The sequence below is a fragment of the Stylophora pistillata genome, chromosome 7, assembly GCF_964205215.1.
Source record: "Stylophora pistillata chromosome 7, jaStyPist1.2, whole genome shotgun sequence".
Lineage (NCBI taxonomy): Eukaryota > Metazoa > Cnidaria > Anthozoa > Scleractinia > Pocilloporidae > Stylophora > Stylophora pistillata.
This window is the reverse complement of record NC_142525.1, coordinates 23,231,915-23,243,358: the sequence shown is the minus strand read 5'-3', so window position 1 is coordinate 23,243,358 and position 11,444 is coordinate 23,231,915. Positions and strand designations below refer to the sequence as shown.

At 38.4% G+C, this 11,444-nt stretch overlaps 1 protein-coding gene across 1 annotated transcript; it reads left to right on the top strand.

Moving 5' to 3' along the window:
• The first annotated feature begins 571 nt into the window (after window positions 1–571).
• LOC111331669 (uncharacterized) lies at window positions 572–9,311 on the top strand. Its single transcript, XM_022936824.2, has 8 exons — window positions 572–1,466; window positions 4,252–4,420; window positions 5,460–5,715; window positions 6,115–6,342; window positions 6,678–6,932; window positions 7,067–7,252; window positions 8,275–8,529; window positions 8,852–9,311. Exons 1-8 carry the CDS (start codon window positions 662–664, stop codon window positions 9,038–9,040), a joined length of 2,343 nt encoding a protein of 780 aa, XP_022792559.2. The 5' UTR covers window positions 572–661; the 3' UTR covers window positions 9,041–9,311.
• The last annotated feature ends 2,133 nt before the right edge of the window (window positions 9,312–11,444 follow it).

Here is an 11,444-nt window from a genome sequence, read left to right as displayed (position 1 = left end):
ACTGAAAAGCTCTGATTCAAGGATGACCATCAAAACACGAATATGAAAATGAAGATACAAAAAGTAATTGTGAAAAAAACTGAAAAGCTTTGATTTAAGGATGAATAGCAGCTGAATGAGTCAATAAACTACTTTTTTCTGACATATACTTCGTAACGAATTTTCCTGACAATTTTTTTTGCGAGATTTGGTGGCAAATCGCTGTAGCCGTAATTTTTGCCCGTGGAAGAGTTCATTCGACAATGATTTTGATCTTGAAGTGCGTCGAGCAATTTATCTCCAAAACCGTTAATTTGACCTATCTCAGACGATTTATTTACTTTTTTTGTTTACATTTCTAGATTAGCTTTTCCACGCGCTACCTTAAAGTGCCAGATTTCCATAACAGTTAACAAAAAAAGTCAACATCTTTCTATCACAGCAAATGACACCGGCGAAACTTATTCACTAATGAAGAAATAAAAATGAAGAAAACCGGACGCGATTTTGTGAAAATTGATTGGCCTAAGACCCCAAAACAAAACACTGATTGCACTTTGGCAAGAATTGTTTTTTCTGGGGCCACTCGAGCGATTTCCGAAACACCATAAAACTTGACACTCGGCGTTGAACTTAATGCACTTTTTTGGCCCTGTGGACTTTTTCTTCCTCTCACCTTAGAATGGCGTTGTATAAAGAGGTTGGAATTACTAGGCGGCGGACTAGATGTGAATCTGTTATCGTGGGCGCGTTGATAATCGCTGGAATAGCCTGCCTTGTTGCAGGTATTGTTATGATGATCCAAGCGAACACGGTGCGGAAGAACAGCGAGCAATGTCAAACTGCCAAGGTTACACGAGCAATCAGGAGTGGCTGTGAATATTCAGGGGAAGCGCAATCTTCAGGACTAGTAAGGTTTCTATACGAAGCTCAAGAGAGATTTTACGAGTTGTTACCGCATAAAATCGCCTTCAAACCAGGGGTAACGTTAAGTGAAATCCGCCAGCGGTATAAAAGCTACGATTCCACGCCAATGCAGATAAAATTCGTTACAGACGAGATAGCTAAACTGACGAAGAGGCTTAAAAACATGAACATTCAAAAAAACAAACTGACACTGAGGGAAAAGCGGGCCAAAGCGCAGCTTTCACACTGGATGCGGCATATTTTTCCTTATGGCGTCCCCTTCTCTTATGATTATTACTCGGGAGATTGGCTCATGGGACCAAATGTCTTCTGTTGGTCATCTATCTGTTTCTTGCCTATGGATGTGGGCAGCCCACTGCCCCTTTTCCAGCCGTCGACTGTGTCTGAAGTGGAGATATTAAGGGATAAGTTGATGGAAATTAACCAAACATTTATTCAGTTTGTGGAGAACATGAAATTAGGCGTGGCCACTGGTATGGTTCGTACGATCGAGGAGTGTAAGGCGGGGCTGGATGGTTTGAGAGGCGCCTTTAGAGAAGTTGACATTAATGGCCCAGCTGGTAAGGAAATAAGGGTCTTAATTTCTTACACAGTAATGTGTCCAACTCAGTGAATGCAAAAATGTAAATATTAACGCCAAGTGTTCTCGATTAATGCGACAAACTTTTGACCTGCTGTAAGAATTCCTGATCAATCTGAAAAGACGAAAATTATTTCATCGTCGGAGTAGCTTACAGCTTAGGATGATAATCATATCACCTTTGATGTTTTACGAAAATTTTAATCCATCTGGTCTTGGATCATAAATTTTTTTTTATTCTCTCGGACTCTGAAATTCATTTTAAGATCAAAGCTTATAGCTGTCATTAAAAAATTCTCTCAGATTGAAGTACTAAAACTATTAAGTGGAAAATTTTTTTTCATTCAAAATATTCCTAGGAGCATTACTATTTTTTTTTTTTTTAGCTGGAAAACGTGCTCAAACGCTGTAAATTCATTGTGCGATAAATTTCTTCAAATCAACTGAGGGCGTCGAGTAGACACAAAACATCCGAATAGACACTGTAGCCATAACGTAGCTTCTATATTCCAACAAAATTATTAGAGGTTAATTTGCGATTTTCAGACACTTATGGACATTTCAGATTAAATGAATAAAACAAAACAAAATGATAGGTTCTTTGGAATTGAGAATATATTCGCAGATTGCAGGTGTGTTTCAATAACTGTTTCCTTTCTTTATTTGCAAAATATTATGTTATTATGCTTTGAAGTTGTTTTTGCACCGTTAAAAGTCTTTGCTGAAAATGTCCTGTCATAATAATGTCTACTGAGATCACATGAAATTAACAGGATTTATTCTCAAGTCTTTAAGCCCCTGACAACTTTTTACCTCTTAATGAGATGGAGAGACACCGGCAGTTTTGTTACTCTTATAGAACTTATAATTCCTAGCGCAAACAAGAAAAAATTTCATTAACTTAAAATGACAAATTTTCTTGAATAAAGAGGTAAAAAATCTATATATGAATTGCACTAAAGCCTCATATTAGCCAAAACAGAGAATTTCTCCTATCGGAGAAAGAGAAATAAATCCTAAAATACGACCGCAAAAGTTAAATTTCGGAGTTAAAACCTTAATATATTATATAGGACACCTGCTTTTCTTTTAAGGTCTATTTACGCTCTCTTGTCAAAAATAATAAAAAAAAAGAAAACAATATATGAAATCATAATAACGCCAGTAAATAAATCGAAAATTGTTTTTTTTTGGATATATCAACAAAGTTGAAATGGTAAATTGGCCACCGTAATGATTACAAAAGCTGACGTTTCGAGCGTTAGCCCTTCGTCGGAGCGAAAGGCCTTCGCTCCGACGAAGGGCTAACGCTCGAAACGTCAGCTTTTGTAATCATTACGGTGGCCAATTTACCATTTCAACTTTGTTGATATATCCAAATTATTTCGTTACTCCCACCGACGCAGCCCCAAACAGTTTCTTTCGAAACTATCAGCCTTTATTGTTTGTTTTTGTTTGGAAAAAAGTTTCTTGGTATCGTGATTACAAACCATTGGAAAAAGGGCTTTTCAGGAAATCAATAAACTTAGAAAAGAAAAATATCTGATTGAAATTAACTCTGAGCAGTTTAAAAGCTCTTTATTTTCTAGGTTTAGTGTTTGAGAGTTGCAGCCTTTGAGACTCGATCATACCTTTCCCGATTGTCTTCATTTGTGATTTTTCAGTGGAGAACGTTAAGTTGTTCAGTGTGGCATCCGTGTTGTACGTTTAGTAATTAAAAGTAAATGAGGAAATGTAGACAGTTATCTTGTCCACTAAGTTTTGAAAACATTGTACCTCGAAATGAAACAAATTTTAGGTGGGCAGTAGCGCTTTCAGCTGTGGTCGGTCGAATTCAATCCGTCGGAAGACTTAAGTGACATTGCTCTGTTTCGTTCGTTCAGTGATTTCATGGCCTCATATTATGACTCTCTCTTTGAACTTTGGTCAAAATCAGTTTTGATCCGTCGTATAATTGGTGATTATTTCTCTGGTGGTTATGCCGGTTAAGATTAGATGACATGACTTGATTAAATGTGGATCATGGAAATGTTTAGCCGTGGAGCCGAGTTTACAAGTTTACAAAAACACAAAAAATAAAATTTCAAGTAATACAATCATAATTATATTTAACAATTATTCGCCAAAAGGTGAGTTGAATAATTGTTTTTGTATAATTTCAGAGCTGAACAACAGAGAAATTTCTAAAATCATAACATTTTAGTAACATTTATTAACATTTTATTTTAACATTTTATATAAACCGCGTGGAGCGGTTTATATAGCGTCATATAAGGAACCGCTCGACCAATCAGATTGCTGGAAATTTTACTCAGCTCTGAAATATACTAATATTAATTAGTATACAACACACAAGTAAATAGCGCTTTTCTCGAGCGCTGATTGGTTAGTTTGGAAGTAAATAGCCAGGACTATTCACCTCCGAGCTGCTGATGAGACAAAATCATTATTTATCCAGCAAAACAGATAATAAGAATACATAAACTTATCAGGTAAAAGTTAATATCCTGATCTAACACCAGAAAACCGTTATGGCGAGCTGGGCTCCCTCTTTAAACATTTTTTATAAATAAATAAATAAAATTCTCGTAACTAATTTACAAGGATATATGTAGCAGATAGGGGTGAGAATTAATCATATCTTAAAAAGGGTAAAGGGGTCGATATAAATCCCATCAGGCCTGCGCTGATGACTTCCGCTCGCTTAAGTTGTCACAATGTGAGTCGCTGTTGCACAAGTTAGTCTCTCTCCTCTCGTCTTCCAGGGATTCTTGATGCACCATACATGAAAAAAATTCTGGTCAGCGACTTCCTTTCCAAGATGAATTCAAAAGAATCGGAGTTGTGGAAAACTAAGTACGGTGAAGCGGTGAATGAGTCTTTAAGGCAGTTTGTCATACATTATGTTGGTGAGCCGATTCAGCGCGCATTGAGGTGAGTGCGTAACTCAGAAATTTGATATTTGTAAAAAGACTTGGCGGTTAAATCTAACTGTTTGAATGCATTTCGATAGTGTATCATAAAATCTAGTAAACCCAAGCATTTACAGTGGCCGCCAATCTCAACATAGCTTCAGATCTGTACAATGTTTCGCGCGGAATATATTTGAAGAAATGTTTTACTCAAATTTGTAAGGTTTTGTATGGAGACGCCATGTTTGTGTCCTTCAGAGGGGCACACAAATATGGCGGCCGGGGAGTCAAAAAACACATCTCATCGAGTTTTGTTAAGGCTCGTAGTTGTGGCTCCTAAGCACATATATGCACATATATGAGTATTTATTCTCCTACAAGGACTGTTCAGATCGCGAAATCTCAGAGGATAAGTCACTTTTTTCAACCTTATCTTACAATAAATTTATCAACACGATAAACGATCATACTCCCAAGATGGGGCTTACAAGTCTTCCATCTGGATACTTCACATATGCTTGAAACTTAAATAAGAGAATTCAGTGTGACTTCAATTCAGTACCCCACCTGCTCTTAATTTTGTCTCTCCTCATCATTATATATCATACAGATATAAACGACCAAGTTAATAGGGAGCTCAAGAAACGACGACGGTGAAACCACAGACAACGTCGGTTAGGAGTTGAACTATTTTTTACCTGTGAATCTCACGATACTCTTACGCCGTTTAGTTTGTTACACACTGTCAAAACTATCTCGAAACTAAATATGGAACACAGCGTTAAACTTGAAAAACAAATTTAAAAAAGTAGCCGTCGTCGTTCACGTTCTCCAGACAACGCAAAGTTTGATAATTTCACGTTCAAGTTGTTATTTTGCAAAGGACGCAAAGAAATTTACAAAAATTTATAACGCATGCGCACAGTCATTGTTCTGCTCATTAATCCTTTTGTTTGGTGACGTTCCCGTAGCCGTTGCCATCGTGGTTTACATTAACTCCCTAATAATTCAATGGGCTTAAATGCATCACACTCGGCTTAAATAAAATTGTTTGATCTAAGGTACGTCGAAGAGGAACATTTACAGTACTGCACCCCCAGCAATCTTTCCAGTGGCTTAGCCAGCCTACCCCTTGATTACGTTTATATCAACGGTACAAAGACAGACAGAAGAACGACTAAAAGGCTGCCCACGGGCGAAAAGCTCGACGGGAAAACCACCTATCTGAAGCTTCTGCAGTACTTTACCACCACCAATAAAACCCCGAATGAAATATACGAGCTGGGCTGGTTAATGATAGATCGAAGTTATCCGGAGGTGAGATGATACGTCTTGAAAAATGATTCCTTTGGATTTGAGTATTTTTGTTCTTTGCCGTAGAAGCTAAAAGTCTCGTTCAGAAAACATTGTTTGTTTGCACCGAACTCAGCAAGACTATTACATAACGCAATCGAAATTTAGATGCGATTCAATAAGAGATGAAATACTATGATCTGAGCTAATGGAGAGATTGCCATCAATTCTGACCCTGAACTATTGAAATACACAATCACCAGTTCCACAAATTTGCCTATTTGAGACAAGACTCTCCGTATTGCTTTGCTAAATTTGCCGAACCGCATATCACTTTAACCTGGCAAAGGAAAATTATATCGTTGTTTGCATATTCCAATAATTTAACTGTGACTTCTTTGTGCGTTTTCCTTTTGATTTGAGGTTCTAAGCTTAGCGCAAAACATAACCAATGAGAATGACACCCAGAGGGCGAAGGAAAAGTTTATTAATATGCTGAATGGATCGGAAATGTTTTACAACAAGAAAGATATTCCAAGGAACGAATCAAACACAGTTGCTTATAGGCTGTGCAGTACAGTCTCTGGAGCCGAAAGGCATTGTCCTGTTCGCTGGAATGCCATGCAAAACTGGTTTGCTCATGCGCGAGAGGTCAGTTTGAATTTCACTTTTGTTTAAGGTGAACATTTATGTTGAATTGCAGATCACTACACATCATTTTCGAGAAAACTATAGGCTCTTGTAGTCAGATGCCATTGAGATGAAACTCGAGATTTCCACGTAATTTCTAGCTCTATGTAATAAGTTGCCACGTGTGCTCAGGATATTGTTGCAGTAGACACTTATGCGGAATTGGTACCTGTTTCCACTTTTTTGTAGCCTCACGCTAAGGATTTACGAAAATTTAGTTGTTGTTTTGTTGTTCTTGTTGTTGTTGTTAGTCTTTTTAATGTCTTTCTAATAGATCTCATTTCCACTGATTTTAGATTATGGCTACTCTTGATCCAAAAACGATCGACTTATTCCATTTCACTGGTCTTTACCGATCTACTCCAAACTGTCCCGTTCAGCTCGTCCCAAGCTTCAACCCATCCTCTGCGGCTCCAGCTTTCCAAGAGAGTAACTCAGAGTGTACCAGGCCCTCCACCTACATCATTCCATTCTTCCTGCAAAGGCCCGGCCCTAGGAATGAAGAATGGACCATAAATGCACACGAGGCAAGGCCTGGACACTACACACAGGTTAGTTAGTCCACCGTTGTGTGTTTGGCATATCACTAAGGATATAGTTTAGCTCCCTCGCGAGCGCTGTGTTGTTCAACTAATAGAGATAAATGATCTCTTTCTAATACTTTGGTTTTTCGTTTTATCTCCAGAGTCAAGGATATGTGGAGAATTTTCAAGAAGACTGTTCTGATCCCATCTCGTGGATCGAAAAGAGCACATTCTTCTTGGAGTTTTCTGAAGGCTGGGCTCTTTACGCAGAGAATCCGCTGATATCAAATTATACAGACACTTACAAGTATGATCCGCTGATCAAATACGGCATGCTCAAATGGCAGGTAATTTTACTCACCGATCACGGGGTAGGTCTGTCCCGATTGTATGCGTGAGAGGCTGGAAATCTTGCTCTCTGGAATGCCAAAATGGTGCTAAAAAAATTTCCAAAAATTTAAAAAGTTGATATCAAAATTTCAAAAGGGGCTATCAAAATTTCTCAGTACTTTTAGATGGTAGTCAAAAGCTTTATTTTTTGTTCTACCAGTAATTGCTAACATTGCTCAAGAAAAATAACTTGAAACTACCATTAAAAAGTTGCTCGAAAATATTGGCGAAAATTAAGGACACTCTTAAATCCAACAGAACAAAACACATGGTTCATTTGATGTCTCGTCGAACGTAATCTTAGCCGATTATCCGTTATAGAATTAAAATTTGCAACATGCCTGCAAAACGTCGTCAAGTGAGAGTTTATGTTTTCACTCAAGAAGTTCGCATCAATTGAAGTTTTCTTTAAAATCGCTGACTTTTTCGTGCTTTAAATGTGCTCTAAACCTGTCTTGCTCAGAAAGAGAAAAATTGGTCGAGGTTGCTAGAACCACGAAAAGTTGCTTCAAACGCCAAAAGTTGCTCATTAGTTGCCAAGCACAATCGGGACCGGCTTCAGTAATCACAGGAGAATTTGAATGCATATTCAATTATTGTTAGTCCTCAATTAGGATAACGATTTAGGTTGTGGAGTGGATTCCGCGTAGCTGATTTACAATGCTCTTTTCTTATATAAGCTTGACACCTGTAGAGGGAAAATGTTTTCTTCATTAACCTAGCTAATGTTCGATATATTTGAAGGCGTTGCCAGGTCATGATATGTCTAAACTTTTAGGTGAAATTTTCAGTTCAAGTCCGTCAACAAGTTTGTATTCCGTGTCAATATTCTGAACTATTCACCATTTTCTTTCCCACTCAATTTTAACGATCCATTTTGGTGTCTGGAAGTTTATTCCAGGCTCTGGTAACATAACGTTTCCATCTGGGGATTTTTTTTTTTTTTACATGCCTTATCTTATTTATCTTATTTCACAAGATATGGCGAGCCTTAAGACTGATCGTAGACACAGGGCTGCATTACAAAGGCAAGTCGCGTGACTGGGCTCTAAGGCTCTTTGCTGATTACGCTTGGGACACAAGTGACAAAGTTGAGAAGGAAGTAACTCGGTACCAGAGCATTCCCGGACAAGCTGTCACTTACATGCTCGGGCAACTGTCAATCATGGAGCTGAAACAGGAAGCAGAGAAGGTTCTGGGGGAGAAGTTTAATATAAAGGATTTTCATTTTCAGGTGATTCTTAGGTTTGGTGTTTTTAGGTTATTATTTTCCGCGCTTCGTTTAGGGATCATTTTTTAACTCGGAGAGTGGCTGTAAGCCTTTTCCGTGTTGCTTTTAGACCTCAAATTCAATCCGTCCTTCCTTCACTCTTTCCTTCCTTCCTCTGAATTCTTTCTTTTAAAAGAGACGCAATAGAAGGTATAATTTCTGCTGTGTACTCAGTAGCACCTGCCTTCGGGAAGAACGAAAGTAACAAAATAGGGTTGGATATCATTTATCCAGTTCTCCTAATAAACCAAATAGTTCCAATAATTTGCTTTCTACATCTCCACAGGTCCTAAGGCATGGACCCTCGCCTTTGAATTATCTTAAAGAGAGCATCTACAAGTACATAGCATGCGTTAAGGACGCTGAAAGTCAACCAGACTGTGAAGATTTCTTGCGAGCTCCAAACAACTCTGGAAACGTAAAGACAAGACATAATTCAGAACATTTGCGTCATCATTCTTTCAAAATGTTCTAAATTCAATTTTGTTTAAGGCCCTTGAGTATGGCTAAGATCAAAGTTAAGACCACGTTTTGCATCCTTTCTGGGCTTAATTGAAATTGCCATGGTAAAAGGTGCGTGGCATTTTCTTCGGTGCCAAAGCACGCCGGAGCCTGCTATACAATCATCCAATCTTAAACCAGAAAGAAGGCTTTTTTTTATTATTTCGCATTGCTAACTTTATTCCCGTACAGTCATTGAAAACTAATAAATTTTCAGTCAGTGCAAAGTGAGACGTTAGATATCTTGGTTACACTGGAAAGTACATTAGATGATAATCATAATTATATCATAGAGGGAATTGCGTTTATGCAATGTACTATTACTCATGGGAGAATGTTGAGAAACCCTGTTTTTTCTTTAAACGAAATGTACTTTCTTTAGGATAAACAGCCTTTTTAGCAGAGCATGAAAAAGGTCCATTACAAAGAGACTACCTGAAGGTCTACTTGGACAGTGGATTACACTGCTTGTTGTTTTCACTTCAAATTCAATCTGAACCTACATTTGTCCACTGTTTGTTTGTTTCTCGCTTGAACGAAGTTTAGGGAGCTGAAGGGCTCAAAAGTTTCGCTTCATAGGGGCAATGAAAATAGATCGAAAGATAGACATTTAAGTCCATCAATTATTACCTTGGTGGAGCAAGAAATTTTTTATCGTAAATTTTTTTTTCAAAGGGAGGGGAACAAAAACTTATCTACAAAAAAAAAAAAAAACAGCAAAGGAAATCTTCAGACTCAGCCCTTTGGTATTTTGCATAAAATTTGAATGATAACCACAAAGGTAAATTGTCTCTGTACAGTAACATACATAGAGAAGTGACTGTTGATTGAATTTGCAGGCTTGCATTACTAAAATATGCACATGGTTAGAAAACGTCAGTAAGATGCCTCACTGTTTATGCTACTGAAATAAATGTCACATAACCCAAGGAGAAAGCTGCATGCCTTCTAACACAGATCTTCTTTGAGAGCCGTAAGATTTAGATGCTGGTGGCTTCATGACTTCATCGCATCCCTTTTCTTTCTTGTCTTGTACACAGGATATGTACTTGTCGATAACCTCTTCAAGGTATCTAAGGGGAGAAGGACCTTGACGGAGAACCTAGAATCAAGACAGGATTTCGTCAGATAGATGTTCGAGAAGTTACGTTTCGCGTGCGATTTGTACGTCTTAAAAATTTAGCCCAGGTTTTCTCGTCCAGTTTTAAATCGTTGTGATGTTCCTTATCCTCAAACATCCTTTTTCCTTTTTGGGTAACTCTCACCTCAGTGGTGTTTGATTAGCTGTGGTCACACTACAGGGTTTTGTCCTGGGGAAACTTGACTTGTTGACAGTTTCCCTCGGGAAACTCAAATTTGCAAGTGTGACCGATTTTTCCCTGAGTATATTACCTCGGGAAAGTTTTTATCGTCTGGGGCTTGAATACCGCAAGAGAACAAAAGAATGTCCTGTGGATTTCCCTTGACAACTACCCTAAAGCAGAAAAAGGGAAAAATAAAATCCCAGATTAGCCGACCAATGGACGCTCGTCGGCCATCGCGCTGGTGACAGATCCGGAATTATCGTGTTGTGAAACTAATTTTGGAAATGTTTGAGAACGTGACTTCTGTTGAAGATTTTTGCTGCGTGCGCGCGAAAATCCCCGATGTCGCGATTTAGGGAAATCATGTGAGTATAAATCGCTTCTGAATTCCTTATTTTTTTCTGATTCACTCCGGGTTTAGTTTGTTCTTATAAACTTATATCTAATTGAAGACAAATTTCGTTTCAGAAACAGATTGAATCCTGAAGAAAAACCGGCCGAGTCGATATACCGCAACGGCTATCTGTTCTCCGAGTTGTCGCGGCGTCAGGAAAACAATTTAGAAGCCAGACCCAGTCGAGGTTTGGATAGCACGGAGTTCATCAGCTACCCGACCTTGCCAGCATATGGAGCTTCAGCATTTTCTGTATATTCTGGATATTTTAATCCGAATCCGATCCCTCAAGACGTCACCAGAAACGAAACGAAACGCGGCAAGCAAACCGCGATAAACAAGCGGTGGTCTGCAAGCGAGACACGAGTGTTAATATTCTTTGAATCCTTCAAGAAATCAGGCGCTGCAGTAAAATCAGTTACTCTTGCTCTCCGTTTGATTCTCGAGCATGTTTTCGGTTTTTGCGCCAAAATTTTTTACTTCAAAATTTTGAACACACGACCTGAAATTTAATCCATTGTGACGTTAAACCTCCCAAGGTCCAATGGTCTCCGGTGTGACCTTTTAACCTAGGGAAAATGAAACCTGAGGTAAATTTACCTAGGGGAATATTTCCTAGGTAAAACGATTTTCGCCGGGTAAAAGCCTGTAGTGTGACCATAGCTATTATCTGGGAAACC